This window comes from Ostreococcus tauri (genome assembly GCF_000214015.3).
Source record: "Ostreococcus tauri WGS project CAID00000000 data, contig chromosome 17, whole genome shotgun sequence".
In the NCBI taxonomy this organism is placed as follows: Eukaryota; Viridiplantae; Chlorophyta; class Mamiellophyceae; order Mamiellales; family Bathycoccaceae; genus Ostreococcus; species Ostreococcus tauri.
The window spans coordinates 495-27,996 of NC_014442.2; the positions used below are offsets into that span (position 1 = coordinate 495).

Genomic DNA, 27,502 nt, shown 5'->3' on the forward strand with positions numbered 1-27,502 from the left:
ATCCACGTGCCAAAAATGCCTTCAAGCACGACTTGTGAATTTTTTTTGTTTTTTGCAAAGCCTGCGTCGCGTCCATTCGGCACTGCTTGAACGCGTCCGGGCAGCCCGACTCACAGGCGCATTAAACTATGGTTTATGATCGAGCGGTCACGTCGCAAAGAATTCGTTATAATCATACACTCATTAACATAACGTCCAGCGCGATCTCTACGCGCTCGCGATACCGCACAACTCCTTCAGTTCGTTTCCGGACAAGCTTTCGGAGTCCAAGAGCCGACGAGCAATCGCGTGAAGGTCGCCTTCGTGTTTTGTCAGTAGATCCTTCGCACGCTTGTACGCCGCGTCGAGCATCGCTTTCACTTCGATCTCAATTAACTGCCTGGTTTCGCTCGACAGTTCATCGGACGCGTAGTCCTGGGACGCGAGGCCCACGGTATCGCTCATGCCGTATCGCGTCACCATTTCGCGCGCCAACCTCGTCGCTTGCTGGAGATCGCTCGACGCCCCAGTGGTGATTTCGTCCGAGCCAAAGATCAACTCTTCCGCGACGCGACCGCCCATGGTGACGTCGAGCATCGCCAATAGCTGTCTTCGCGTCATTTGGAGCTCGTCCTTCTCGGGTAACTGCATCACCATACCGAGCGCTTGGCCTCGAGGCACGATCGTCGCCTTGTGCACCGGGCGCGCGCCCTTCGTGCGAAGCGCGACCAACGCGTGGCCTCCTTCGTGATAAGCCGTAAGCTTGCGGTTCTCCGGCGTGAGAATGGCTGACGTCCGCTCAGCGCCCATGAGAATGCGGTCTTTCGCGAAGTCGAGATGCTTCGCCCCAACGCTCGCCACCCCGTCGAGCGCCGCCTTAAGCGCGGCTATGTTGATGAGGTTCGCCAAGTCGGCGCCGCTAAAGCCTGGCGTTCCTCGAGCGACGACATCGAAATCGACGTTTTCATCAAACTTGACGCCCCGCGCGTGTACTCGTAAGATGTCGCGTCGGCCACCGACGTCTGGATTAGGAACGGATACCGTTCGGTCGAACCGTCCCGGGCGTATCAGAGCTTTGTCCAGCATTCCTGGCGTGTTCGTAGCGGCGAGGACGATGACCCCCTCGCTCGCCTTGAACCCGTCTAGCTCCGTCAAGAGCTGATTCAACGTCATGCGCGTGTTTTGCTGATCCTTCGGATTCCTCGCGGCGCCGACGGCGTCGATTTCGTCGATAAAAATGATGCACGGTGCGTTTTGCTTGGCAGCTTTGAACAAATCGCGCACGCGCCTCGCGCCAACGCCGACGAACATTTCCTCAAACTCGCTCCCGCTCGTGTAGAAGAACGGCACACCAGCCTCCCCGGCGACGGCTTTGGCGAGCATCGTCTTACCCGTCCCCGGGGGTCCGACCAGAAGCAATCCCTTCGGTAGCTTCCCGCCTAGTTTTGTAAATCTCTCCGGCTCCTTGAGGTATTCGACGATCTCGACGAGCTCAGCCTTTGCTTCGTCGACGCCCTTGACGTCGTCGAAACGCGTCAACGGCGCGGTTTGCTGCGGTTTCGCGCTCTCGCCTCCTAAAATCGCTTTGCTCATCCCCCCACGGTCTTCTAACAGCGCGCCGATTCCACTCAGAACGATGAACGCGGTGCCGAGCGTTCGCACGGTTCGCCACAGCTGCGCCTTGAAGGTCGGCTCGAGCTGTTGCGTGTACAGCGGATTCTTCTCGCTCCCGAGCACCGCGCTCGCCGCGGCGGCGGCGGCGCCCGCTTCACCTCCCCCGACGCCGCGTTGCGTGAAGATCGATCCCAGCGAGTTGATGATTCCTGTGTTCAACGCGCTCCGTGCGCTCTCCGTCCCCGTCGCGCCCCTGTGCACCGCCGCCGCGAGCGCGCTCTCGTGCACTCGATTCGCGTGCACGAGCGCCTTGAGGTACTCCGCGGTGTCTCGCTCGCTCGCCTCGACGCTTCTCGACTCGTACATCGCGATCACTCTCGCGTGTTCACCCCGCGCGTTGAGCTCGCGGAAGGATTCACCGCTCGAGGATGCGCTCGTGGACGTCATCCGCGTCGTCGTCGTCGTCGACGCGCGGCGCGCGAGCGCGCGCGCGAGCGCCCGCGCGCGCATCGCGAACCGATTCCTCGCGCGCGCGCTCGAGCGATCGCGCGCGCGTCGACGTGCGCGCTCGAGCGTCGAGCGATGCCGACGACGACGTGCGAATGCGTCCACCTCGCGCGTGGACATCGTCCAAACGATGTGAATCATCCGCACTCGCGAACGCGTGCGCGCGAACGACCGAGCGCGAACGACCGAGCGCGACCGAGCGCTTCGCGCGCGTCGATGAGCGCCGCGAACGAGCTGTCGCAGCGCATCGTCGGCGTCTCGCACGACGACGTGGAGGGCGGCGCGAGCGTGGCGCCGAATGGGTCGACGAGCGATGGGGTTTTACGCGCGTCGACGATCACCGACAATGGGGCGAACGAGCGACGGACGGCGAAGCGACAGCGCGCGCACTCGCATAATTACAGTGGGCCCACGCCGAGGGCGGTGAAGGCGTTCTTGGTGGCGAGCGTGGTGACGCTGCTCGCGCTCATCACCACGGCTGCGACGTCGGGGAAAATTGAAGCGCTGCGAGAATCTCTGTCGCAGTACGGCGCCGAGGAAGGGAACTCGGGTGGGCGGGTGGTAATGGATGGGAGTGCCCCGCGACGTGACTGCGGGGTGACGCAGGAGGCGTGGAACAAAGCCACGGGACTTGACCGACACGACCCGTGTAGAGACGTTTCGGCGCGAGGGAGCGGATCAATCAAGGACGCGTACGATGCCATCAAGGGTGATGGTGAGAATTCATGGGCACTCGTCACCGGTGGCGCGGGTTTCATCGGTAGTGAGGTGGTCAGGCAGCTTTTGGACATCGGAATGCGCGTGCGCGTCCTGGACGATTTGAGCACCGGATCGCCGGCAAAGCTTGCGTTCGCACAGGCGGCGCAAAAGGAAGGAAGATACGCTTTCGTCAAGGGAGATGTTCGCAAGTACGAAGACGTCTCGAGAGCTATGAACGGTGTCGACTTCGTTTTTCATCTCGCCGCGGTGAGCAAAGTGAAGCCCACGCTCGATTTCGGGCGCGAGGATGTCGTCTTGGCGTGCGTCGAATCGAACGTTCGCGGGACGGAAAATGTACTTAGGGCGACTCGAGCGAGGGATAGTGGTGGGGATCGACGCGCTCGCTTTGTCTACGTGGGTTCATCGACGTATTACGGGAACCAACCTACGCCGTTCGACGAGGAGCGGACGCATTTGCGGACGACGACGTCGCCGTATGCGACGACAAAGGCGCAGGGAGAAGATTTAGCGCGTTTATACTACTCGTTGTACGGCGTCGAGGCTGTCGTAACGAGGATATTCATGGTGTATGGGCCGGGCGAACCAGCAGAGGCCGAGCAGGCGGTCGTGACTGGTAGATTCTTCGCAGCGGCATCGAAGGGCGATGCGCTCGAAATCGAGGGCGACGGGTCGCAGTTTCGAGATTTCATTCACGTTAGTGATGCCGCTCGAGGTATCGTCCTCGCTGCGTTTGCCGAGGGCGCTCCAGGGAGGACATTTAACATCGGTTCCGGTAAGAGCACGACAATTCTCGACTTGGCTAAGATGATTTCGAAAAGACACACGTTCGTTGATGCGCGCGAGCCAGATTTGAAGGGCACGCTAGCTTCCACGTGCGCCGCCAAGCGCGTGCTTGGATTCGAAGCGAAGATGTCCTTGACGGACTACATCCGTAAAACGAAGCGCGAGCGCAGTGCATGATTCGCTGTGTCGAATTTATTGAGATACCTAGGTAGCTGGCGGTAATTCAAAAGAAACATGTCGCAAGGGAAACTAAGATTGAGGCGCCGAGCTTTTCAAAGCACCACGCGTAATTGGCAACGCCAGTTTTGTCATCTTCCGGATAACGACCCTGGAAGTGTGACGAACGAACGACGACCTGGACCGGCCCTTGTCACCATCTGTAATCCGCCAAACGCGGGTCCGCGGACGGGTAATTTGCGTCCTCTCGTCGATTTTGTATCCGAGTCGGGCGCCGGCGACGGCGCAAGCGCGTCATCAAAATCGTCCTCGTCAATTCCATGGTCACCGATTTCGACGAGCTCGAAGTGTATCTCGACGGTCGACGCCGAAACATCATGTTCTACGGCTTCAACGTAGTTTTTGTATCGCTCAAGAACTTCACTGCCGCTCATGAGAACGCCACCTTCTTCTTCCTTCGTCTCGTGCAGCGCGACAAAATCGCAGAAGAAACCAGTCTCCGCCTCCGAGGCGTCAGAGAGTCCACACTTTCCAACGTCTTTACCCGCGTACGGAACTTCGTTTTTGCATCGATCTGGGTACAAAAAACCGCAAACGTGCATCGCGTGTAACTCAGCCTCACCGTTTGGGACGTACAGCACGAAGGAAATTTTCTGCGTGGTTTCATTGCTGGGCCACTTCACCGCCAGCAGTGAGCCAAGAATGTCGAGAGCGTCAGTGTCCTCGAACGAAGCCTCCGCCTCGCGCTCGATAAACGGTTGAAGGGAAACATCATCCATGAGATTTCCGTCATTTGTAAGCATGTTCAGCGATTCCATAGCCTCGTAAACGTCGTCCGCGATCGAATCTGGTAACGCGTCAAAGTACACGTTTGTCACAACGGGTGAGCCGCTCGCCCGAGGGACGAGAATGGCCAGGAGAACCAGCGAGACGACATGTATATGCGTGCACATCGCGTTCAAACTTATCATGTGAGGGATTTTCGTGTTCGGAACCGATCGTTTTGGGTGACTTACTATGGCGTCGCGCGTGAGATATTCACATATTTCAACTTTCCCGAGAAGCGCGCGCATCACGGCGACGACAAGCACAACGAACCAATTGATTCCTGTCGTCTAAGCGATAGAGACTTTCGTGCCGACATGAGCCGACGCTCGTGTTGATGCTGCACGTCGAACGCACCAAAAATATCGAGATGGTAACGAGACTTCTCCAACTCATTGAAAGCCGCTTCGCCGCCTAAAATGTCCAACATAGCGCCGCGAACGCTTGTCTCGATGCGGACGTCCCCGCAAACGTACACGTGCGCGCCGCGTGAGATAAGATCCATCAGGTCGTCAGCATGTTCGCGCAGCACGGTATCGACGTACGTCTTAGGCACGCCTGGTTGACGCGAGAAACCTACGAGATACTTTGTCAAATGACCGAGATGCACGGCTTCATTGAACTCGGTTGCGTAGAGTTGATTGTCTTGACTGCGGCAGCCTGCGATCAACCACGCCTCTCCTCTTTCTCCCGGATTCAACGTCGCAAAGTGTTCGACGAAGCCCTTGAATGGGGCTATACCGGTGCCACCGGCGACCATGATTATAGGTGCCTGCGGCGAGCGAGGCAATCGAAAGGACGGCGCCGGCCGAAACTCAACCGTGACATTCGCGCCGATCGGCAGCGTAGCGAGAAAATCTGAGCAGAAGCCAAGGTGCATTCGAGCCCCCGCTCCGGACTTGTACGTCACCCGCCCGACAGTGAGCGCAAAAACGTTGTTCCCCGCATGCTGCGGCGAGCTTGAGACGGAATAATAGCGCGGTCTCAACTTCGGAATTTTTAGAATAATATCACGCAGCATGTCGAGACCCACGGCCTTGTCGCCCCTGTGAAGAGTCGAAAGCGTCGGAAAGTGCTCAAAGATGGAAAATATTCTCGCGCCGGTCATCTCAGCCCAGTCTTGACGAGCGTCTTCGTTGAAAGCTATCTCCTCGAGAAACTCCTTTACCTCGTCGTCGTCGACGTAGTGCGCGAGAGCGCTTAAAAGAGCAGCTGAAGCTTCGCCATTGATGTCCAGTACCCTGGTGAAAAGGTGTTCGACGCTCACGACGTTCGGAATGGCCGGATCGATGGACTTTTTCACTAATAACGCATCACTCTTCGGAACAAGCTCAAGAACGTCTCTGAATGTCAGACCAAAGTGCGCGGCAAAGTATCGCGCTCGTGCCTCGCTCGTTTGCGGCCACACCGCGACGTGATCGCCGGGTTTGTAATATTGTACTTCTTCGCGCGCGTGAATCAGCCTAAACTTCAACCACACGGTGTTCATTCGAGCACCGTTCCCGGTTATGGCTCGATCAATCAATTCCGCAGCGATTCCGTGCTGCACCGTCGGGCCGAGATGGATTCGTCCATTGACATCCTGCCGTCGAACTTTGAGCGTAAAAGCGGGCTCGATGGCCACACCGCCATTGATTTGATCAACCATCAAGTCGCGAAGAGATCGAGGAATGCGATCGGCGTCGAGAAGCCAATCAAACAACCGCATGGTGTAGCTATGTACCGACGCGTCTTCACCGTTGAGCTGATCACATCGAGTGATTGGAAACATCGCTACCGCGCCGGCCGCCGCGAGCGCGGCGGCAAATTGCTCGCCGCCGGCGCAGAATTTCGGATACGCACGTGATCCGAAGGCACAAACAGCGAAGTATTTACCTCGCAACGCCGTGCGACCGTGTTCGGTCTTCGTCCACTCGATAAAACTATCGGAACCAGTTGGAACCTGACCCGAACCCGTCGTCGACGCGAGGAATAAAATAAATTCGACGTTTGATAAAAGATCAGTCAGAGGCACGTCTGGATTCGCCACGTTCACTGGTCGAACCATGGGCAACCTCTGGAACAGAAACGACCAGAGCCATGTCGCTCGAGACTGTGAGCGGCCGCCGTCCGAGGCGTAGAGCACGATTCCACCCTTCACCTTCAATTTGTTTCGTCGAAACTTCGCCGCGGCGATGGCGACACGAATTGACACTGTCGAAAACGCGTCCGAAGTGAGGAAGCCAGCATCCTTTGCGCGACGCAGAAGGGAGCGAAGCCCCATTCCACCAACCAAAGCCGGTTTCAGCGTGTACTCGGTCATCTTATTCAAACCCAAATATATCGACGATGTCGACGACGCCGTGGGTGGAACGATCCATTTCCAGTTTCCCGGAGCGTACCCGCGCGTCTTCAATTCCTCGACGTACCAATCGGCGAAGGCCTCCGCGCACGTGTGATGGTCGGCGATGCTCACTCTGTCCCGCTTAAATGAATCGAACACGGCGTAGTTGATCGCAGCCAGAGCGTGATCGCGCCATAGCGTGTCGTGCGTCGATGTATCTAGGCCCATGGCCTCGGCGATTTGCGGTAGAAGATTGTACCGCGACTCATCGCCAAAGTTCCGCGTCGCAATCTCCGTCACCATGTACCATCCGTTAAATGGTGCAGCCGTGTAGTGCAAACCTCCGAGATCCATGGTTATGTTCGACACCGCCGGTATACCGTACCACTTCAAACCGAGCTGAGAAATGCCACGAATCGTCGGGTGGCGAATGGGTACCTCAAGAAAGCACTGATCGGGAAGCGTGAACATGGCTGGCGGCGTCTCGGGATTTATTTGCACCACGATTGGCAGCGCGTCGAACATGCCAGTCTTTTCCGGCGCCCAGCCGAAGTGCTTCTTGAGAACATCTGTGAAGTCGACCTCCGCTGGATCACCCACGACCCCCCCGCTCGCGTCTCGATGCCCGGCGTATCGCATGAGCTGCGAGTTCCAAATTCTTGGCCCGTCGTTCGTCCCCGGCGTTTGCGGACGAAACACCGTCATGAGAACTGGGACGTGATCCGCCTCGACCCCGCGATGCAAATGTTCCTTAATCGCCTCAAACATATCCTCGTTCGTTGTCGCTCCTCTCGCATCGATGACGTCGAGCGTGGACCAATACTTGCGATTGATGCACTTCGGCGCGTTCCGCCACGCCACGCGCGCGCCGTGTCTAATCTCATCCAACGTGTGCGCGTACGTTCCAGTCTCTCTTATCGATGTCAGCACCTCATTCACTCTCATCTCCACCCTCTCGTCGTCCCATCCGTGTTCTTTACCGAACAAACGAATGTACTCCTCCGCCTCCCTCCGAAGAGCGCTCTCGGCGCTCTCCGTCGGTTTGCTCGGAGGCCGCGGGACGCACCCTCGCGGGCACACCCGCGGATTCTTCCCGTGCACGTACCCGGGATACGGATCCACCGTCACCTACGCCACGGTCGCGATCGTCGCGTTCGTCGTCAGTCGTCGCGCGCGCGTCGCGCGCCCACCGCGAGTACCCGTCTCTTCTCTTCGACGTAACCGTCGACGCGCGACCCGCGACGCGTCCGTCGTCCCCGTCACCGCGCCCATGGTCGACGCACCGTGCCGTGCGCGAACGGACATCGCGAGACCGGGACGTCGACGCCGTCGTCGTCGGTCGCGCCCGAGCCAACGCTCGCCATCGTCGCGCGAGAACGACGCGGACGATCGCGTCGGCGCCCGTGCGTTCGTCGCGCGCGACGGTGGCCACGCGCGACGGTGGCCACGCGAGACGGTGGCCACGCGCGACGGTGGCGACGCGCGACGGTGGCCACGCGAGACGGTGGCGACGACGCGAAGTGCCCGCGTCGATGCGTGCGTCAATTATTAACTGACGCATCGCGTGGGCACAATTCCGAGGGCGTGACTTCGAGACGCGTGACGCCGCCGCGCGACAGACGCGCGTCGCGCGCGCGGCCGTGCGGGGCGATGCGACGCCCGCGGTCGTCCGCGCGCGGTCGTTCGCGCGCGCGCGCGCGTGCCTCGGTCTCGCTCGTCGTCCTGGGAACGGCCGTCTTCGTTCGGTCGTGCGACGCGGCGACGACGTACGTGACGCTTCCGGTGGACGGGTCGTTTCACGGCGAGTACGAATCGATCGGAAGGGATGCGTGGACGTATTTTAAGTTTGCCGTGCCGACGCCGAGCGACGTCGACGTCGTCGTGGACGTTGAGAGCGGCGACGCGGATGTTTACGTACTGCCTCCGTGTTCGCCCGCGAGCGCGCCGTGCGACGATCCGAGCGACGTGGAGGGGAAGTACGCGTGGGCGAGTTGGCACGGGAGTGGACCGGAGGAGGTTTTCATATCTAGAGAGTTTGTCACGAATACATCCTTCGGGACGGATAAATTTTTTCGAGTGGGCGTGCACGGTTGGGCGCAGCACGGCTCGCGCTTTCGCATCTCAGTCGAGGCTGTTCCGGAGTCACGAGCGATGGTTAAGGACGAAAAGGATGCTTTAGATAGCATATATAACAAGTGTTGCAACGGTTCGGACTCGTGCGCTGGATGGAAGACAATCAAGAGCAGAGATTTGGACTACTGTCACTCGGGCCTCGCGTCGTGCACAAAGTCAAACTCGACGCGTCAACTAAATCTGCAAAGTCAGAGGATGGACTGCGAGCTCACAAGAGCTGATTTCGCCACTTTCGGATCTTCGATCACGAGATTATACCTGAATCAGCCGGCGAACCTGTCGTCGAAACTTACCTTTTCGTTCGGGTTGAACCAGACGCACTCGTCGATCGACTTGTTGTCCGTGCTCCCTAGTCTGTTCACGTTGAGCTTGTCGTACGCCGATTTAGGTGGAAGAACGTTGGAAAACGCGTTCTGTCGCGACGGTGTGAGCGCAAACCTGACAGAAATCTCCGTTACAGGCGCTAATCTCACGGGGGAGGTCCCATTGTGTCTGTTCCAACGCGTCCCAAAGCTCGAGGCGCTGTACGCGGATAGCAACCACTTTGGAGGAACACTTCCCGACTTACCTATGTCGGCAAACTTGCGAGCGTTGCATCTTTCGAATCAACGAACCACGACGAGAACGATTTCTGGCGCGATTCCATCATCGTACGCTTCATCCGTGACGTTGGAACACCTGTGGTTGAGCGGTCTGAACATGACGGGATCAATTCCTGACGTTTTCAACGTCTCCGCGGGACGTTTTCGGGATATAGACGTGAGCGAAAACCTCTTACGTGGGTCCATCCCAGCAACGCTGGCGCAGCAAGTGCACTTGGAATCGCTCCACATGGGCAACAATCAGTTCAGTGGGGCCGTGCCCGCCGGACTGTACGACCATCCCAGTCGACGCGTCGTCGACATCAAGTCGAACCAACTTACGGCGCTCAACGTAGCGTCAGCGCATAGTGATCTGGGTGCCTCCCTCATTACGCTGAACGCGGCGAACAACCGCATCAATGAGCCCGGCATACCTTCAGTACTGACGAGAATGCCGAAACTGACGTATCTTGATCTCTCAGGGAATGATCTCCACGGCGAAATCCTCAGCAACGCGTCCACAAATTCGTGGGCGTTATTGCAACTGGATGTGAGCTCGAACTCTTTGAACGGCACCATCCCTGATGCTTCGTACTGGGGCCAAATCTTCACTCCAGGTCCTCTCGATCGATTGTTTGACATCTCATCGAACTCGTACGAGAGCGTGCCGGACTGGTTAAATAGTTATGTCGGAATGTCGGGATTGACGATTCGCAAAGATCCGAGCGCTGCCGTCGCACCGACGGACGATGGGTCGGGGCTTACGAAATCTACAGCGCGCAATCGACCTTCGACTTTCTTGGTCATCGTTTTTGTCGTTGGTATCTCTACGCTGAGCACCGTCGCAGGGGTTCTGGCGTTGTACGTGCAGCGTTCGAGACGATTCTCGAACCAATTTCGACCATTTCAGACGGGTAACTTTCGCGGCGTCGAATTGACGTAGTCTTGCATCGCGAATTGAACTTTATTCTTTAAGCAATTGTATTTACAAGTTGTATCATGACTTGTGCGAATAAGCGCTCAAAGTTCGTCCTTAGGCGGTTCGGCGGCCGTTTCCTCGTCGGAGGCGGCAGTCTCTTCCTTTTCCTCGACGTGGAACTGCGTCTCGTCGATAAGCTCGGCATCCTTCTCGACACCCATGTTCATCTTGAGCAGATCGAACACGCGCCCGGCGTAGTCTCCCGGCTTATCGAAGCTGAAACCGGACTCCAACATTGCGGTTTCAAACATGAGCTTGGCCAACGCCTCATTCTCCGTTGAGTCTGGGTCACTGGCGGCTCGTTCCTTGAGGGCGGCAATCATGGGGTGTCTCGGGTTGATTTCGAGAGTCTTCTTGCCTCGCATGTACTCGTGCCTAGACTCGTCGCCCATGGCTTGCGCCTTCATGATTCGCTCCATGTTCGCGGACCAGCCATACTTGGACGAAACGACGACGCACGGGGTGGTGGAAAGGCGGTTAGAAACCTTGACAGCTTCGATGACGTTGTCCGGAAGCTTGCTCTTCCACCAAGTCGTGAAAGTTTTGAAAGCATCCTTGGTCTTTTTGAAGAGAGCCTTCTCATCATCGTCAGCGTCACCAAACTTGAGATCTTCCTTGCTAGCGTTGGAAAACTTGAAATCATCGAATTCGGTCAAGTTTTGCATCGTGTACTCGTCGATCGGATCGGTAAAATATATGACTTCAAGGTCCTTGGCGATGAGCTTCTCAAGGAACGGAGAGCTCTTGAGCGCATCAATGGACTCCCCGGTGATGTAATAGATCGACTTCTGCCCCTCCTTCATTCGTTCGACGTACTGCTCGAGAGAAACGAGTTTCCCATCGGATTTGGACGTTTGGAAACGAAGGAGCTTGGCAAGACGCACGCGATTACTCGCATCTTCGATAATGCCTAGCTTGATGGACTTGCCAAAGCTCTTCCAGAACTTTTCGTACTTTGTCTCCTCGTCCTTCTTCTCCACCTCTTCGCCTTCAGGCTTCACGCCATCGTCTTCGGCGTCTTTACCCTCTTCGGCGAGCTTGCGAATCATGTCGAGTGCCTTGCGCACGAGCTTTTTCTTGATGGTCTTCAGACTCGTGTGCTGCTGAAGCGTCTCGCGAGAGACGTTGAGCGGAAGCGTATCCGAATCGACGATTCCCTTGATGAAGCTCAAGTACTTCGGCAAGAGTTCATCGAACTCATCGGAAATGAAGACGCGTCGAACATACAGCTTGAGAGCACTCGCACGCGAGTAGTAGTTGTCGTAGAAGTCGTGCGGCGGACGTTCCGGAATGAAGAGGATTGCCTTGAACTCGACGTCGCCCTCAGCCTTGAAGTGAGAGTACGACAGCGGATCTTCCGTGCCCTTGGAAAGGGCGTGGTAGAACTTTGTGTACTCTTCTTCCTCGACTTCAGAGGAGGGTCGGAGCCAGATGGCCTTGACGTCGTTAAGACGCTCCCAGTCCCAAACGGTCTTGGTCACTGTCTTGGTCTTTGGCTCGTCGTCTTCGCCTTCTTCGCCTTCTTCGTCTTCTTCGTCTTCTTCTTCGTCGTCATCTCCTTCGTCGGCATCGTCCGATGCCTCGGCATCGTCCTTCTCGACCGGGACTTCTTCGGAAACTTCCTTGGAGTTGTAGAGGTAGATGGGGAAGTTGATGAACTCGGAGTAGCGTTCGACGAGAGCTTGGAGCTTGCTTTCTTCCAAGTACTCCTGGGCGTCCTCCTTGAGGTAGATGTTGATCTCCACCCCGCGACCGAGCGACTCGCCCTTGTCTTCGGAGATGGCGAAGTTACCGTCGGCTTTAGACTGCCAGACCCACTGCTTGTCGTCGTCGTTATGCTTGGAGCGAACCTCGACGAAGTCGGCGACGAGGTAGACAGAGTAGAAACCGACACCGAACTGGCCGATGAGGGACATGTCCCCACCCTTGGCCATTTGATCGAGGAACGCGGACGTGCCAGACTTGGCGATGGTGCCCAGGTTGTTCATCAAATCAGCCTTGGTCATGCCGACGCCTCGGTCGCGAATCGTGAGAACCTTGCGTTCCTTGTCCGCCTTGATGCGAATGTCCAAGTTCGCGTTCTCCCCGCTTCCGAGCTGCTCCTTATCCGTCAATGACATGAAGCGAATCTTATCGAGCGCGTCCGAGCCGTTCGAGATGAGCTCGCGCAGGAAGATGTCCTTATTCGAGTACAGAGAGTTGATGATGATGAGTCGAGACACCTCGGCTTGGAACTCAAACTTCTCCGACCCTTCCGCGAAATCCGGCACCGCGTTCGCGGTGTCCACGACGTCATCCGAAGCGAGCGCTGCGCGCGCGAACACATCGCGATCGGCGTCAGTCGTTTCATCGTCGCGCCCGTCGCGCGGTTCGATCGTGTCCACGTTTTCGACACCGTTCATTCGCTCGCGATGGTGACATCATCGTCCGCGCCGCGCACCTCGTCCGAAACCCGCGAGGGCGATGCAGGAGAGCGCGAACGCGAACGCGCGAGCCCACGAGCTCGCGCGTCGTCGCGATTGCCGTCCGCGACCGGTGCGCATCGCTCGAGCGACGCGATCTGCGAGGCGTGGCGCCGCGCGCGTGGGCGTTTACGTCAGTGCTCGAATTTGATTGGCTCACGGACACCTAAACCGATCGCGCCATGCATTGTCACCGCCACCGTCCGCGGCGCGGCCTGCGAGGCGAACGGTGGACGTCGAGAGACGACGCGCGCGCGGACGAACGCGCGCGCATTCGCGAGGGAACACGTATTCGGTCCGTCGTATAGATACGGTGCCCGTCGAGCGCGCACGGGGCGTGAGCGAGTCGCGCGCGTCGGCGTCGCTCGAACGGCGCCGAAAGCGTCTCGTCGAGCTGGCGCGTAGACGTGACATCATGAGCTACAGGTGATGCCGGAGTGACGCGCGCGATCGTGCGCGAGACGATACATGATGTCGACGGCGCGATGGGCGACGAGACGCGCCGATGCGTCGACGACGACGAAATCGTGACGGACGTCGTCTTCGACGGTGGATACGTCGACGCCGAGCGCCTCGAGCGCGTCGCGCTGGTGAAGTGGAGCCCAGTGATCGTCGTGCGCGTACAAAGCGGCGAATCGCCCGGGAGCGTTGGCGCTCGCGATGAGCTCGCACTCGTCGATGGGTCGCACCAAGGCGACGAACTCTGTTCGACCCATGAAAACCATATTAATCAGGCTCTGCCATCGCAACCACGCGCCGGTGATCTCCGCGGCGACCGCGTCCATGTTTTTCGTCACGGTTCGTCTGAGCAACGCCGCGCGGACGAACGGTACCGCCTTCTTCAGGCCGTCTAGGGCGCCTCCGATGGCGTGCGCGAGGAAGTTCAATCTCGTCACGACGCCCAGCGCGCGCTGCAGCGCGCTCCGCCGGTTGACGTGTAAAAACGGCATCAAACCCACCACGCCGTCGATGCGATCGAATCCCAGCTCTTTCGCCGTGAACAACGCGAGATGCGCACCGATGGAGTGACCGACGACGACGCACTCGCGCCTGTCGTCCGAGCTCGCCCGCAGCGTCGCGTCCACGTAATCGCGCACGTGCGCCTTTTGCTCATCCAGCGTGAACCACTCGCGTCGTCCCGGTCTATCCCGCTCGGTGTGTCCCAGATATCCAACGACATCCACCGCGCGCGCGTCCAGTCGTTCGCTCAGGGACGACGCGAACGTCTCGTAAAACCTTGCCACGCCCGGATTCCCCGGCACCACGAACACGCGCGGTCCGCGTCCGAGTTCACGTTCGACGCGCACGACCTCGTACTCGCACGACGCGATCGTGACGTTCGATCGTCTCACCTCTGACGACTTCACCGCACGTTCGACGACGGACGACGACGACGCGTTCGACGACGACGACGCGCCGACCCGAGCATCCGCCGCGCGCGCGCGTCTCGGCGAGGCCAAGGATGCGCGCGCGACGCGAGACGCCGTCGCGCGCGTCGTCGTCATCGACGCGCACGCGACGCACGCGGAGGCGCGGTCGTGGACGGACGACGACGCCGGCGTCTGGCGCGCGGGTGCTCGCACTGTGATTGAATTAAAAGAGAAGACGGTTCGCTTTGCGAGCGACGCGCGCGCGCCCTAGGCGCTTCCGGACTTCCAAGGCTTGAGAACCGGGAGTAATATAGATATGAGGACGATGAGAAGGATTATCATGACGCAGCACGCCCACTTGCGCGTGCTCTTCTGGTACTCTCTCGCCTTTTTCAACTCGACGTGGCCCTGTTGGACGTAGACGACGGATTTCGCCACGTGGCTCTCGATCGAGTTGATCATCTCGCCCTGCGCCTCGACGAGAACGGACATGTCCAAAAAGATTTGATTGAGCTCGAGTAACTTTCTCTCGAGCTCACGAATGGCGTAGTGTCGATCTTGAATCTCGTTCACGGTGTCCAGAATTTGTCCTCTGCCTCGCTCGAGGAGCGCCGTTTGGAACATGGTCTCGCTCTCCCCCGTCTCGATGAGTCGGTCAATCTCTTCCTCCGGCGCCACCGAGCCCGTGACGGCGTAGTATCGTCGCTCGACGATCTCCTTGTACTCCACCCTCAATTGCTCTCGCACGTTTTGAAACTCTCCCAATTGTTCCTTCAGTTTCGTCTTGAGCGAAGACGCGAGCGCCGCGCGCGTGCGTTCCTCGCTCGACGACGGCGCAATCTTCCCACTCTTCACCGCCCGCGCGTTATCCTCGTCCAAGTTTTCCAATCGCAACTTGGCCTCTCGTGCCACTTTATTCACTCGCTCGATCGTCGCGTTCATCCGTTCCTGTCGCTCGCTCGCCTCCTCCGCCGTGGCGCTTCGTTTGCTCTCTTCGCGGTCCGCGTCCAGCTCGATCAGGGCATTTCTGATTTCTTTCAGGTTTTGTTTCACCGCTCGCACGTCGTCGAAGAACACGCGCATCAACTCGCTCGCGCCGTCGTCTTCGCCGGACGAGCCCGCGGTGTCGCGCTCGATCGCGCGCGCGGTCGACGAGGACGTCGTCGCGATTCGAACGTCATCCTCATCCCGTCCTCGCGGGTCTCTCGACGCGCTCTCGAACGGGTTGGGGCGAACGGTTCCCATGAGATCGTTCATGACGATCGTGCGCGCGCGTTCGAGACGTCGGGACGACCTCGGAGGCGCGGTGACGAGGGCGAAGGAATGAGGCGAAGGAGCGACGCGTTTCGACTCGCGGAGCGCCGTTCGCGTACACTTTACAAATCTCTCTCCGTTCTACTCGTCGTCGTCGTCGACATCCATGAACTCGGCGAAATCACCCAAGTCTTCTCTCTCCTCGACGTCGGTCGCCTTGGCGGTTTTGACCTCGAACGCGACGTCGGCGCGCGCGCCGTCGGCGACGTTGGTCGGCTCGCTCGCGGCGATGGCGGCGCGCGCCGCCGCCGCCGCCGCGGACGCGGCCGCCATCGCCTCCGCCTCGCGCTCGAGCTCGAGCGCGCGTTTGACGTCGCGTTCGTGCGGTGGACCGATGTCCCAGTTATCCGCCAACAGATTCATCTCCGTCGGGACGTGAATCCCGGGTCTGTTGCTCACCTTTGGAAGCGGCTTCGCGTTCACCCGCGACGCCAAGCCTCTGGACATCGCCGCGCTCGGTGGATCGATAAACGACCGCATCAACACCGCTTTCACGCCAACCTTGACGTCGTCCACCGTCAAGACGTCTCGCGCGCTCGCGGGGCGTCCCAGCGCGTGCGATCGCGCCGCCGCCGCTTCGACCAACACCTCGCTCGTCGCCCGATGCGCGAACTCCATCCCCTGCGCGATCACGCGCTTCTCGCAATCGCGCACCCCCATGTCTCGCAGTATGGCCTCGATCGTCACCGCGTCTCGAGGGATCGTCCCGTCGTCGGCGTCGTCGTCGGCGACATTCGTCGTTCGCACCGCCGTGGCCTCGAGCGCGCGCACGAGGGATGCGGGCTCGTCCGTCCCGTGCTCGACCTCGCGTTCGTCCTCGGCGTCGACGTCCGCGGCGTCCATGGTGCGAGACGTCGCGCGAGGCGTCGTCTCGCGATCGATGGCGCGTCGAGTGATTTTATTTTTTTAACGAAGACGTCGCGATGACGCACGTCGCCGTGACGCGTCACACGTCGTCACACCGCGACGACGACGACGCGCGCGCGATGGGGGATCAAGCGCGCGCGCGCGCCTCGCACGTCCTCATCAAACACCGCGAATCGCGGAATCCAACGAGCAGACTCGACGCGAGCGGTGACATCATCCGGGGACGAACGAAGAGCGCGGCGATCGAGGAGTTGTTGGCGCACAGAGAACACATCGCGAGCGGACGGTGCGCGTTCGAGGACGTGGCGACGCGCGTGAGCGATTGTTCGAGCGGCAAGGTGCGTGATGGAGCCGATGGAGACGCGGGGGGGACGACGAGCGGGGCGCGACGCGAAACGCGGCGACGGATGACTAACGACGACGCGCGGCGATTCGACAACCAGCGGGGAGGTGATTTAGGCGAGTTCGGGCGCGGGCAGATGCAGAAACCGTTCGAGGACGCGACGTTCGCTCTGGCGGTCGGGGAGATGAGCGGGGTGGTGGACACGGATTCGGGCGTGCACGTAATCTTACGCACCGGCTGAAGACGCCGCGCGCGACGAAATAATGAGAATACGGTACCGGTACTCTTGAATAACACGACGACGACGACGACGACGACGACGACGACGACGACGACGACGACGACGACGACACGTTTAGATTCACATCATGAGAGCGAACGAGGCGAGGAGGGCGACGACGAGCGTCGTCGCTCTTCCGGCGGCGCTCTTCGCGTCGCACGCCGTGTGCGTCGCGCCCGCCATGAACATGGAGCCCGGCATCGCGTGCGACCCGGCGGGTTCGCAGTTCATCGCCACGCTCTGCTGCGTCGCGTCCGCCGCCGTCATTTTCATCACGTTCGAGGTATTGTAACACGTGAAATTTCCAAAGATCGCCTTCGCCCCCGTCGCGTTCGCGCACTCCGCGTCGCACTTGGCGCTCGCGCACCCCTCGTACGTCGAGTCCGAGGATCCGCACGCGTTGCTCAGGACGTACCCCGCGCCGCATCCCGTGCTTCCACCCGCGCCACCGACGCACGTCGCCGTGCACGCGTACTCCCCCGCGAGCGCGGTCGAGGCGAGCGCGGCGAGGACGAGGACGACCGTCGTCATCGGGCGCGGCATGGAAAACCCGCGTGTGCGAATCATCGTCCGTCGCCGTCTCCGTCCCGCGCGCCCGCGTCTCGCGCGCTCGTGAGATCGATCGCGGGTAAATACGCGCGCGCGCGTCCGTCGCGCCCGTCGCGCGCGCGTGTGCGGCGGCGCGACGACGGGGGCGACGCGGGGGCGCGGACGGCGGTCGGGATATCGGGTATTTTAGGGTGGATCACGTTTTAGGGTTTAGGGTTTTGCGCGCGTCGCGGGACGCCATCGACGACGACGACGACGACGACGACGACGGCGACGACGACGACGACGGGCGACGGGAGACGACCGCGGGCGCGCGGTGCGCGAGGGAATCGAACGGCGCTCGGGAGACGCGCGACGGCACACTTGGTGAAGCGCGGACGAGGGAATGACGCCCGAGCGATGCGAGGCGGAGCTTCGATCGATGGCGACGAAGACGAGCCCGATCGTGCGGTTCATGATTGAAAAGATGCGCGAGGCGGGATGCGCGATCGATGCGAGGTTTTTTCGCGTCGAGCGGTGCGAGGACGCGGTGGTTGGGGGATTCCGACCGCCGGACGGGGTGGTCATGTGTCACAATCAGATTCACGACAGAACGACCATGGAGAACATGTTGGCGCACGAGTTGATACACGCGTACGATCAGTGTCGAGCGGGGAAGAAGATGAATTGGTTGGACGTGAAACAACACGCGTGCTCGGAGGTGCGGGCGGCGAATCTGAGTGGGGATTGTCACTACGTGAACGAGTTGATGCGCGGGCGCGTCTTGTTCAACGTCGGGGGGCATCATCAAAAGTGCGTGCGCAGACGAGCAGAGCTGTCGGTGGCGATGAACCCGAACTGTAAGAGCGCGCAGCACGCGAAAGAGGCGGTGGACGAGGTGTTCGAGCGGTGTTTTAACGATACGGCGCCGTACGATGACATTCCGTAGACGTATCGAGGGAGACTGTAAACTTGTAAACAGATTTAGTTCTTAGTGTTGACACTCGGAAAACTACGCTAATGAATCTCGATATCCGACGTTCGACGCGTGACACGAGATCCGCCATCATGTTGCAACTCGCTCCACGCGTTTACTTCATCAGTTCTTGCGCGAAGAGGACGCCAAACTTGCCGAATCGAACGGCGACGTCGAGGACGCCGCCGACGGTTGGCATCTCAAAGCGCACCGGGGTCTCGCGCGACGCCGTGCCCTCGTAGAACGAGCCCTCACTCGTGCGTTCCGGCAAACCCGGGCCAAACGCCGGGTGTTCGAGCAACGCCGCGAGGAGCTGCGTCCCTCGAAGCGCGTTCGTGAGCGGCATGTGTCCCTGCGCCGCGTCCGCGCGCCATTGAAATTCTTGCGGAAACTTCCTGTAATCTCCGTTTTCACCCGTCGTCCAGTCAATCTTCTTGAAGAACTTCGCCCACTGTCTCTTCTGTCCGATCCAAATCTTCCGCTGCACGCTGAAACCGAATCTTCCGTTACTGTAGTACTTCCAAAGCGCGTCGATGGTGCGCAAATCCGTCACCGGCATGTTATCCACCTCGGTGAAGTACACCCACTCGCGATCCTCCGCCTCTTCGCCCGCCAAGACGCACATCAACCGCCGGTGTTCGTCATCAGCTTTTTCCCACTCCCCCGCCTCGAGCAAGGCTCTGAACGGTTCGTAATCCACGCCAATCTGCTCGCGCGCCGCGTCTCGCGTCTCGTCAGTCTGAGTGGATAGGGTCGCGCGCCTCGCCTCCGCGCCTGCATCGCCGACCCCCGCGCGCCCTCTCGAACGACGCCGAGGCGCGGTGCGCGCGAGACATCCATGCGGTACATCTCCGGCGCTCTACATCCCTCCCGTCCGTCGCGTCGTCGCGCACGCTCGGGTACGACGCGTTTCGATCGCACCTCGGACGCGAGCTCGGGCGGGGCGGGTTTTCCATCCTCCGTCGTCGCCGTCGACGACGTCCCGCTCGTCGCGGACGATCGCGCGGGGTGGGAAGATCGTCTACGACCGACGCGCGCGCGGGCCGAGCGCGGTGACGCGCGAGCGACCGCGGCGGGGACGCGAAGGGAGACGGACATGGGATGGGATATCCGACGATTCGCGGCGAGGCGAGCACTGCGGCGCGGCGAAGACGCGTCGAAGGCGAAGGACGCGAACGAGGGAGCGATGGAGACGGTTTTTTGAATGACAACGCGTCAGAGGAAAACTTCCGGTCTCGAAGCTTCCTCAAAGGCGTGGTAGGCGTCGTAGACGACCTCGTATCGGCTAAACGTCGGGTGGTCGCGCACGCGGTCGTTTCGCAAGAGCCACAAGAGATGCGACGTGGCGACGACGCACATCGACCCGAGGATCCAATCGAGATTTTCTAACGCAAAATATTGCGTAATGCTCACGTCGTATCGTAAAGATATCACGATGTACGCGATGGAGGTGGCGTAGGAGACGATGACGACCAACCAAGCCGCGGCTTCGACGCGAATCTTCTTCGTGAGCAGGAGCGCGCACGCCAACACTCGCGATCCATCCATCGGGTAGCACGGCAGAAAGTGCCAACACAAGAACATCGCGTTTAAACCAGCCATCCAACGCGAGAACTCCGCTATGATGCCGGGAGTCACCTTTGAGAGTACATACCAGGCGACTAACATCGGCGCGTGCGAGAGCGGACCGGCGAGCGTCACCACCAACTCCTGCGACAGCGTCAGACCGTCTAGGTGCAAGAAGGCGAGCGCGCCGAACGGCCACAGCAAAATACCCTTATCCTCATCCACGCGTCCTCCGAAGCGTTTACACATCACCACGTGCGCGAGCTCGTGCGCGAGCATCGTCCCGTATCCGCACGTGAACATGACGCTCAGGAACAAGAACCAAATCATCGACGTCAGGATAAACCGCGCGATCGTCAATTCAAACACCGCGGCGCTGATCAAGATCAACAACGTGTAAATCAACATCCACAGGTACAGCGTCCACGTCGAGACGAACACGTTCACATCGCCCACGGTGAACCAAAACTTTGGCGCCAACCACCTCTCGTACGCGTCCTCGCGCGCGAAACTCCCCTCGACCTCATCCTCTCCGTCCCCACCGTCTCCTCGCTCGACGTCCGATGCGCTCCCCGCGTCATCTCGCATTCGTAACGCCACGACATCATCCATCGCGAGCTCTAATCCATCCTCCACGATCGGCGTCACCGCGACGTGTGCGTTCGACGCCTCCGCTCGCTCGTCGTCTCCGAGATCTTTCATCGACGACGACGACGACGCGTTCGACCGCCCGTGCGCGCCGTCACCGAGCAACGACCGCGCGGCATTCTCTTCCCCGTCCTCGCCTACGTCGTGCATCCCGCGCGACGTCGCGTCGACCTCTATCGACCGCGAAGCGTCGACCGCTGCGCGACGTCGATGCGAACACGCGACGACGCGTTCGACCCCGCACACGCGCGCGCTCGACGGACGCGCGGACGACGGCGATGCGCGCGCGGTTCGAGGAAAAAATCACCCATCGAACGGTGGCGGCGCTGCGCGCGCGCGGGCACGCCGTGATCGATGATTTCTTGCTCGACGTCGACGCGAATGCGTTTCGCGACGAGCTCGAACGGTTGTCGATGTCACGGGACGAGGCGAACGGGCGTCGATACGTGCGATCGAATCGGACGCAGTTCGGTGATCGAGGGAGGCATTCGAAGCCGAACGTGTACGAGTGCGACATGCACGACGAGGAGACGGTGGGGGAGACGCGCGGGTCGGAGGCGTACGCGACGACGTGGCGGTTCTTCGACGCGACGGCGAGCGGGATGGCGAACGCGTTCGTGCGCGTGGCGCCAGAGATGCGATTACGAACGGGAAACTTGTCGAGGACGGTGAAGTTGCAGGTGAACGAGGGGGGCGGGGCGTGCTTTCCGTGGCACTTTGATAATCCGTCGGCGCCGTCGAACCGGGCGCTGACGTGCATACTGTATTTGAACCCCGAGTGGAAGCGAGGTGACGGCGGGGAGATTCGGTTTCAACCGTTTTGTGGCGTCGCGACGACGGTGGCGCCGAGACACAATAGATTGGTGATATTTTGGAGCGATCGAACGCTTCATCGAGTGATGCCGTTTCACGGAACGCGCCGGTACGCGGTGACGGTGTGGCTCGACGGCGATTTCGTCGACGAACGAACGGGCGTATCGACGAACGTGTGCGAGCTCAATCTCTCGACTCGAGAGGCGTTGGATGACATCGCAGCGACGGCGAAAAAATTGGCCGCTAGCAACATCCAGCGCGCGCTTTCGCGCGCCGTGTATGCGGATGAATACGAGGCGTCGCTCGTGGAGTGCATGGGGAACGCGCCGGGGGCGATGGAGATGCTCGAATCGCACTACGAGCACTGCAGAGAGGTGAAGAAAAACAAAGCTTTAAAGGCTCTCGTGGATGCACTGCGCGAATATCGTCGTGAGGTCGAGGCGAACGGTCTCGAGGTGAACGTTCCGTAACGTCGTCTCGCGAGACGACGGTCGCGTAGCGAGAACACTTAGTGTCGTGTAGGAATCTAGAAATCTTAGTCTTCGTCGTGCGCGTGGTGGCTCAATCCATCAATCGATAATGACAATCGCAAGCGCTAGTCGGGCGAATAATGTTGTTGAATGTTGAAATAAGGGTACGGAGACGACGTCGCTCGTCAGTACGTAATCGTCTTGGAGACGTCGAAGAAGTGCTTGACCGCCTCTTCGGGAGTTCCCACGAGCACGCCGTGACCGAGGTTGAGGACGTGTCCGGTCGGGCCCGCCTTGCGGCACACGTCCCGAACGGCCTTTTCGATCGCGTCGTCCCCGGCGAAGAGAACTACCGGATCGACGTTGCCCTGCACCGCCTTGTCGCCGACGCGGCGTCTACCGTCCTCCATGTCGATCGTCCAGTCCAAACCGATGGTGTCCACCGGGAGAGTCGCCATGCGCTCCAACAGTCCGCCCGAACCGTTGGCGTAGAGCGTGATCGGCACTCCTGGGTGCGTTTGCTTCACCTTGTTCACGACGCGCTCGATGTACGGCTTGCTCCACTCCTCCCACATGTGCGGCGGCAGTTGCCCCCCCCACGAGTCGAAAATTTGAATAACCTGCGCCCCCGCGTCGATTTGAAATCCAATGTACACCGCCAACGCGTCCGCGACGTGCGACAACAGCGTGCGCAGGACATCCGGAGCGGTGAAGCACATGGACTTGATGGTTTTGTACGTGCTCGTCGACTTCCCCTCGACGATGTACGTGCACAGCGTCCACGGCGCGCCGACGAACCCGAGAACAGCCGCTTCGTCTCCGACCTCTTGTCTCAAAATCTTCAGCGCGTCGGCGACGAACTCCACCTTGGACAGATCGACCTCGCGAAGCATCTTCAAATCCTCCTCGGTCGTAATCGTCTTCTCCAGCATCGGTCCTTTGTAGTCGTCAATCTCGAAATCGATCCCGAACGCCGGAAACGGGGTCAATATATCGCTAAACAAAATCACTCCATCCGGTTTAAACGCCCGAAACGGCTGCATCGTGATCTCGACGATCAAATCCGTGGTCTCGCTCCGCTCCCGAAAGCTCGGGTGCTTCGCCGCGAGGTCGCGATACTCCTTCATGTATCTCCCCGCTTGTCGCATCATCCACGCCGGCGCTCGCTCGACTTTTTCCCCTCGCGCCGCGCGCACCATCAGCGCGTCTTGAGAGCCATCCGCGCGCGCGATCACGCGTCGAGACGATCGTTGCGCGGTCGACGACGGCGACGATCGACGCATTCGCAGCGATCGTCGCTCGCGCGCGTTCGCCGACGCACGCGCGAGCGACGACGCCGCCATCGCGGTCGAGCGCGTGACGTGACGCGTGCGCGTTCTCGAGGACGTCGCGCGCGCGTTCGCGATCGCGCGCCGGGCACTGCGGGTGACGCTCGAATCAATCATCAACGATGACTCTTTATCCGTCGGGCGCGCGGATAAAACGAACGCGCGCGCGACGGACGGGCGACGGGCGACGAGCGACGACGCGTCGTGTTCGGTCGACCGGACGAAAGGGATGAGACATTTTAAATACGCGATAAAGAATCAGCCGATGGCGCGAACGGCGTGCGCCTGGTGCACGACGACGCGCCAGACGCCGTCTTCGGAGCGCTCGAAGACGTTCACGGCGGTGAGTCTGGCGCCGACGCCTATTTTTTCCACGCACGTCACCACGCCCCAGCCCTCGCCGGCGTGCGCCCTGACGTCCACGCACGTGACGTCGATGCCCTGAGACTCGGGAACGCCGGCGAAGATGATATCCCAGCTCGCCATGACGTCTCGCTTCCCGCACGCGACGGATTGTCCCGGGTGCGCGCACTGCGCGTGCGACCCATCCGTCCAGACCGCGTCCATCGCGTCTCTGTTCGCCAATCGAAACGCTCGATAAAACCGTTCATTCGCCTCCGTCACCGCTCGCAGTGCGTCGTCCGAGATGGACCGCATGACGTCTCGAATCGTCGCCGCGTCTTCGTATCGCTCTTCTCGCACCGCCGTCGCGAGCGCGCGCTCGTACTCCGCCAGCGTCGGCGCGACGCCGCCGTCGTCCACGTATGCCATCCCTCGTCCCGATCCACCCGCGCGCGCGCCCTCGTTCGCGCGCGTCGACGCGTCGGCGTCGCCATCATCATCATCATCGTCGTCATCATCGTCCCCGCGCGCCCGCGCCCACGCCGCGCGCCCGCGTCGCGCGCGAACGCCCGCCCGCGGTCGAGCTCGCGAATTCGCCGTCGTCGTCCGCGTCAACGTCACGGGCGCCGTCGCCATCGCGCGCGAGCGACGCGTCGACGAATGCCGCGTGACGCACATCGTCGCGCACTTCATGACGCGTCTCCACCTCGCGCGCGCGTCGTCCACCCCGCGCGCGCGCCCGGGTGGAAGAACGCGCGAACGCGGACCCCGGACGGGGGCGTCGCGCGCCCGCGTGCGCGTCGCGCGCGCGCGCGCGGTGGATGACGATGACGATGCGATGGGAGACGCCGATGCCGAGGCACGGCGACGCCGACGCGTTCGGCGCCCCGCGGACTCCACCGATGCGATCGCGTCCTTCGTCACGCGCAGGTTCGGCCTCGGCGGTGGGCTCGCGTGGCTCGGCGTCCTCGCGTTCGGCGTCGCGAGCGAGCAGGTGAAGACGCGACGGGAGACGCGCGAGGCGTTGGAGAACACGCGGGAGGTGGCGACGGAGGCGCGACGGCTCGTGGAGGTTGGAAATGGGGTGACGTACGTTGAGCTCACGGTGGGGGGGGGTGAGCTGGTGCGCGAGCGGTTTCTCGTCGCGGCGCGCGTCAAGGCGACGACGGCGCGCGGCGGGACGGCGTTCGACACGGATGCGGTCGGACGCGAGATCGTGTGGTCGTTCGGTGGGAAGCTCGGGCCGCCGATGTGTCGGGGGTTGGAGGAGGGGGTGCGAGGGATGCGACAGGGGGGGCGGCGCGTCGTGCGCGTGCCGGCGGCGGCGGCGTTCGGCGCCGAGGGCGCGACGTTCCCGAGAGGCGGCGTCGTGGCGCCGAACAAGGACGTCGAATTCGACATCACGCTCACGCGCGTTTCCATCGCACCGAGTTGAGCGTCGAACAGCGTCGAGGGAGAACGCGATCGCGTCGTCGCTAGGAATGAATCAATCGTCTTGAATAAATTAAACGGCGCCATCGCGAAACGATACTCGTCGCGAAACGATACTCGTCGCGAAACGACGCCCGTGGTCAACGCGCGCGAGCTCAGATATCGTTCGAACCCGATCCCTTGGCCACCAAAGCCTCGCCCTCGAACGTCAATCCCGCGTATCCGTTCTCCATGAACGCCCGGATGTTCGCGTGCGAGTCCCCGTCCGGCGCGTTCGCGACGTCTTCGTAATGTTCGCAGAACAACCGCACCGCCGCCTTTTCGCTCAATCCACACATTTTCGCGAAATAAAACGTCTTACACGATCCGTTATTCGTTCCCGCCGCGTTTCTCGTCTCCCTCGACGTCCCCACCCCGCTCGCGTACGCCGTGGGGACGAAGTCGAAGCACTCGTCAATCTTTCCCATGACCTCGTTGAACGCCACCCCGCTCAGGCCGAACTCCTGTTCGGCGAGCTCGCGCACGGCCTCGATCACGGCATCCGCCCCGGGGTTCGCCCGCGTCCGCTCGTACGCCGCGCGCATCTCTCGCATCGTCGACGCGTCGTCCGAGCCCGCGCGCGCGCGCGTCGACCGCGCGCGCGAATCGATCGTTTTCCCCCGCCTCGCCCGCGTCTCGCTCGCAACGGCGACGCGCGCGCGGGCGACGGACGTGGACGTTTCCATCGCGCGCATCGCTCGGCACGGGCGAGGGTGCGCGCGCGCGCGCGTGTGCGGGGACGCCCGCGAATGGCATCGTCGCGGCATCGCGCGACGCATGGAATCGATCGCGCATCGACGCGCGGCGCTCGACCGAGCGACGACCGCGGCGTCGCGCGCGGGCGATCGATGGGTGGTAAATTCACGTCGCGGTCGGAGGAGGGGTGAGGCGCGCTCGTGCGTCGCGCGCGCGACGAATCGTCCGAGCGATGGTGATGCGGTTGGCGATGCGTCGACGCGGGCGAGCGAGTCGAAATCATCAACCGTCGACGACGCCGCGACGGCGCCGGCGTGGCGACGCGCGAACTCGCGAGCGAATCAGAAACCTATTTGGGAGACGGACATCGAGGCCGAGTTCGAGCGCGTGGAGCGGTTGAAGAGGGAGCGAGAGGAGTCGAGGCGGGCGAACGCGAGCGGGGGGGTCGGCCTGAGCCGAGCGCGCATGTTGGACGACATGTCGTTGGATCTCAGCGCGGCGTTGCGGTCGAAGAAACGTGAGGGGGAGGAGGCGGAGGTGAAGGAGCCAAAGGCGCTGACGGATGGGACGCCGTCCATGTTTACGTCGTCCACGGTGAATCCGGCGTTGAAGTACGTCGATAAGGATGGACGGGTCAAGGGCGAGCCCACGGCGTTGGATCTGGCGACGACGAACAAGGCGGCCAGTAAGTATAACTTGGCTGGGTGGAACTACGCCCCGACGCGGGCGGAAAAGGGTCGGTGGCAGAGAGAGTGGGAGAAGGCGGAGCGCGCCAAGGCGGCGCGCACTCCGGGATATCGACCGGCGAGCAGTCTGTCGATTAAATCAAAGATCAAGGACGCGACCTTCATGCCGGTGAAAGCGTTCGCAGATTTGACGGATGAAGAGAAAGCTGCGCGCCGCGCCGCGGATGCGGCCAAGTACGCGAAGATCAAGGAGGATTTATTGCTCACGACGGCGGGCATGGCGGGGAGCGGAGCCATCGCGGCGTTCGCCGTCGGCGGTAACAACATGGGTTATTCCTGGCTTCTCGGCGCTGCGGGGGCGATTTTATACGTTAGACTTCTCAGCGGCAAGGCGGAGAGCGAACAAGCGGGTCAGGGTGGGCCGCCGTCCATCTTAGTGCCGGTCATCCTCTTCATGGCTCTCAACCGATGGAACGCCTTCTTCTCCGCCGACGTCGGGGTCACGCTGACACCGATCCCGATGCTCCTCGCGTTCTTCACGTACAAGCCAGCGAGTATTTTACAAGCGCTCAAGGACGTCATCGAAAATCCCGAAGACGCCGAGACCGAGGCGTGAGCGTCCTTTGATTGAAGTCAATTTAACGCTCGAGCGAGCGAACGAACGACGCGCGTCGCCCGGTCGACGCAATGCAATACCAAGCCACGCGAACTCAATGCATCGC

The 27,502-nt window shown here is 60.9% G+C and overlaps 20 protein-coding genes across 20 annotated transcripts; 7 read left to right on the forward strand and 13 right to left on the reverse strand.

Moving 5' to 3' along the window:
- Window positions 1-207: 207 nt before the first annotated feature.
- OT_ostta17g00010 (P-loop containing nucleoside triphosphate hydrolase) lies at window positions 208-2,103 on the reverse strand (the record flags this gene model as incomplete). The annotated part of the gene is made up of 1 exon (XM_003083713.2): window positions 208-2,103. The coding sequence occupies one exon, from the start codon at window positions 2,101-2,103 to the stop codon at window positions 208-210; it is 1,896 nt and encodes a 631-aa protein (XP_003083761.2).
- Window positions 2,104-2,175: 72 nt separating this feature from the next.
- Window positions 2,176-3,780, forward strand: OT_ostta17g00020 (NAD-dependent epimerase/dehydratase; the record flags this gene model as incomplete). Its single annotated transcript, XM_003083714.2, has 1 exon — window positions 2,176-3,780. One exon carries the CDS (start codon window positions 2,176-2,178, stop codon window positions 3,778-3,780), a length of 1,605 nt encoding a protein of 534 aa, XP_003083762.2.
- Window positions 3,781-3,911: 131 nt separating this feature from the next.
- Window positions 3,912-4,751, reverse strand: OT_ostta17g00025 (unnamed product; the record flags this gene model as incomplete). The annotated part of the gene is made up of 1 exon (XM_003083715.2): window positions 3,912-4,751. One exon carries the CDS (start codon window positions 4,749-4,751, stop codon window positions 3,912-3,914), a length of 840 nt encoding a protein of 279 aa, XP_003083763.2.
- A 101-nt stretch (window positions 4,752-4,852) lies between these two features.
- Window positions 4,853-8,292, reverse strand: OT_ostta17g00030 (Flavoprotein pyridine nucleotide cytochrome reductase; the record flags this gene model as incomplete). The annotated part of the gene is made up of 2 exons (XM_022983690.1): window positions 4,853-8,056; window positions 8,212-8,292. 2 exons carry the CDS (start codon window positions 8,290-8,292, stop codon window positions 4,853-4,855), a joined length of 3,285 nt encoding a protein of 1,094 aa, XP_022840399.1.
- Window positions 8,293-8,578: 286 nt separating this feature from the next.
- Window positions 8,579-10,585, forward strand: OT_ostta17g00040 (unnamed product; the record flags this gene model as incomplete). The annotated part of the gene is made up of 1 exon (XM_003083718.2): window positions 8,579-10,585. One exon carries the CDS (start codon window positions 8,579-8,581, stop codon window positions 10,583-10,585), a length of 2,007 nt encoding a protein of 668 aa, XP_003083766.2.
- A 77-nt stretch (window positions 10,586-10,662) lies between these two features.
- On the reverse strand, window positions 10,663-13,164 carry OT_ostta17g00050 (Histidine kinase-like ATPase, ATP-binding domain; the record flags this gene model as incomplete). The annotated part of the gene is made up of 2 exons (XM_022983701.1): window positions 10,663-12,929; window positions 13,062-13,164. 2 exons carry the CDS (start codon window positions 13,162-13,164, stop codon window positions 10,663-10,665), a joined length of 2,370 nt encoding a protein of 789 aa, XP_022840400.1.
- Window positions 13,165-13,496: 332 nt separating this feature from the next.
- On the reverse strand, window positions 13,497-14,588 carry OT_ostta17g00060 (Transcription initiation factor TAFII31; the record flags this gene model as incomplete). The annotated part of the gene is made up of 1 exon (XM_003083720.1): window positions 13,497-14,588. One exon carries the CDS (start codon window positions 14,586-14,588, stop codon window positions 13,497-13,499), a length of 1,092 nt encoding a protein of 363 aa, XP_003083768.1.
- A 132-nt stretch (window positions 14,589-14,720) lies between these two features.
- On the reverse strand, window positions 14,721-15,710 carry OT_ostta17g00065 (Syntaxin/epimorphin, conserved site; the record flags this gene model as incomplete). Its single annotated transcript, XM_003083721.1, has 1 exon — window positions 14,721-15,710. The coding sequence occupies one exon, from the start codon at window positions 15,708-15,710 to the stop codon at window positions 14,721-14,723; it is 990 nt and encodes a 329-aa protein (XP_003083769.1).
- A 138-nt stretch (window positions 15,711-15,848) lies between these two features.
- OT_ostta17g00067 (Histone-fold) lies at window positions 15,849-16,610 on the reverse strand (the record flags this gene model as incomplete). The annotated part of the gene is made up of 1 exon (XM_003083722.2): window positions 15,849-16,610. One exon carries the CDS (start codon window positions 16,608-16,610, stop codon window positions 15,849-15,851), a length of 762 nt encoding a protein of 253 aa, XP_003083770.2.
- A 143-nt stretch (window positions 16,611-16,753) lies between these two features.
- On the forward strand, window positions 16,754-17,218 carry OT_ostta17g00070 (Peptidyl-prolyl cis-trans isomerase, PpiC-type; the record flags this gene model as incomplete). Its single annotated transcript, XM_022983720.1, has 2 exons — window positions 16,754-16,972; window positions 17,078-17,218. The coding sequence occupies 2 exons, from the start codon at window positions 16,754-16,756 to the stop codon at window positions 17,216-17,218; spliced, it is 360 nt and encodes a 119-aa protein (XP_022840401.1).
- A 120-nt stretch (window positions 17,219-17,338) lies between these two features.
- On the reverse strand, window positions 17,339-17,788 carry OT_ostta17g00080 (unnamed product; the record flags this gene model as incomplete). The annotated part of the gene is made up of 1 exon (XM_003083724.1): window positions 17,339-17,788. One exon carries the CDS (start codon window positions 17,786-17,788, stop codon window positions 17,339-17,341), a length of 450 nt encoding a protein of 149 aa, XP_003083772.1.
- A 403-nt stretch (window positions 17,789-18,191) lies between these two features.
- OT_ostta17g00090 (Peptidase M76, ATP23) lies at window positions 18,192-18,734 on the forward strand (the record flags this gene model as incomplete). The annotated part of the gene is made up of 1 exon (XM_003083726.2): window positions 18,192-18,734. The coding sequence occupies one exon, from the start codon at window positions 18,192-18,194 to the stop codon at window positions 18,732-18,734; it is 543 nt and encodes a 180-aa protein (XP_003083774.2).
- Window positions 18,735-18,876: 142 nt separating this feature from the next.
- OT_ostta17g00100 (GUN4-like) lies at window positions 18,877-19,859 on the reverse strand (the record flags this gene model as incomplete). The annotated part of the gene is made up of 2 exons (XM_022983734.1): window positions 18,877-19,467; window positions 19,683-19,859. 2 exons carry the CDS (start codon window positions 19,857-19,859, stop codon window positions 18,877-18,879), a joined length of 768 nt encoding a protein of 255 aa, XP_022840402.1.
- A 117-nt stretch (window positions 19,860-19,976) lies between these two features.
- OT_ostta17g00110 (Peptidase M50) lies at window positions 19,977-21,125 on the reverse strand (the record flags this gene model as incomplete). The annotated part of the gene is made up of 1 exon (XM_003083728.2): window positions 19,977-21,125. The coding sequence occupies one exon, from the start codon at window positions 21,123-21,125 to the stop codon at window positions 19,977-19,979; it is 1,149 nt and encodes a 382-aa protein (XP_003083776.2).
- Window positions 21,126-21,253: 128 nt separating this feature from the next.
- On the forward strand, window positions 21,254-22,258 carry OT_ostta17g00120 (Oxoglutarate/iron-dependent dioxygenase; the record flags this gene model as incomplete). The annotated part of the gene is made up of 1 exon (XM_022983746.1): window positions 21,254-22,258. The coding sequence occupies one exon, from the start codon at window positions 21,254-21,256 to the stop codon at window positions 22,256-22,258; it is 1,005 nt and encodes a 334-aa protein (XP_022840403.1).
- Window positions 22,259-22,443: 185 nt separating this feature from the next.
- OT_ostta17g00130 (Uroporphyrinogen decarboxylase (URO-D)) lies at window positions 22,444-23,601 on the reverse strand (the record flags this gene model as incomplete). Its single annotated transcript, XM_022983750.1, has 1 exon — window positions 22,444-23,601. The coding sequence occupies one exon, from the start codon at window positions 23,599-23,601 to the stop codon at window positions 22,444-22,446; it is 1,158 nt and encodes a 385-aa protein (XP_022840404.1).
- Window positions 23,602-23,844: 243 nt separating this feature from the next.
- On the reverse strand, window positions 23,845-24,564 carry OT_ostta17g00140 (UVR domain; the record flags this gene model as incomplete). Its single annotated transcript, XM_003083731.2, has 1 exon — window positions 23,845-24,564. The coding sequence occupies one exon, from the start codon at window positions 24,562-24,564 to the stop codon at window positions 23,845-23,847; it is 720 nt and encodes a 239-aa protein (XP_003083779.2).
- Window positions 24,565-24,766: 202 nt separating this feature from the next.
- OT_ostta17g00150 (Peptidyl-prolyl cis-trans isomerase,FKBP-type,domain) lies at window positions 24,767-25,363 on the forward strand (the record flags this gene model as incomplete). Its single annotated transcript, XM_022983760.1, has 1 exon — window positions 24,767-25,363. The coding sequence occupies one exon, from the start codon at window positions 24,767-24,769 to the stop codon at window positions 25,361-25,363; it is 597 nt and encodes a 198-aa protein (XP_022840405.1).
- Window positions 25,364-25,514: 151 nt separating this feature from the next.
- Window positions 25,515-26,093, reverse strand: OT_ostta17g00160 (HopJ type III effector protein; the record flags this gene model as incomplete). The annotated part of the gene is made up of 1 exon (XM_003083732.2): window positions 25,515-26,093. The coding sequence occupies one exon, from the start codon at window positions 26,091-26,093 to the stop codon at window positions 25,515-25,517; it is 579 nt and encodes a 192-aa protein (XP_003083780.2).
- Window positions 26,094-26,175: 82 nt separating this feature from the next.
- OT_ostta17g00165 (unnamed product) lies at window positions 26,176-27,396 on the forward strand (the record flags this gene model as incomplete). Its single annotated transcript, XM_003083733.2, has 1 exon — window positions 26,176-27,396. The coding sequence occupies one exon, from the start codon at window positions 26,176-26,178 to the stop codon at window positions 27,394-27,396; it is 1,221 nt and encodes a 406-aa protein (XP_003083781.2).
- Between the last annotated feature and the right edge of the window lie 106 nt (window positions 27,397-27,502).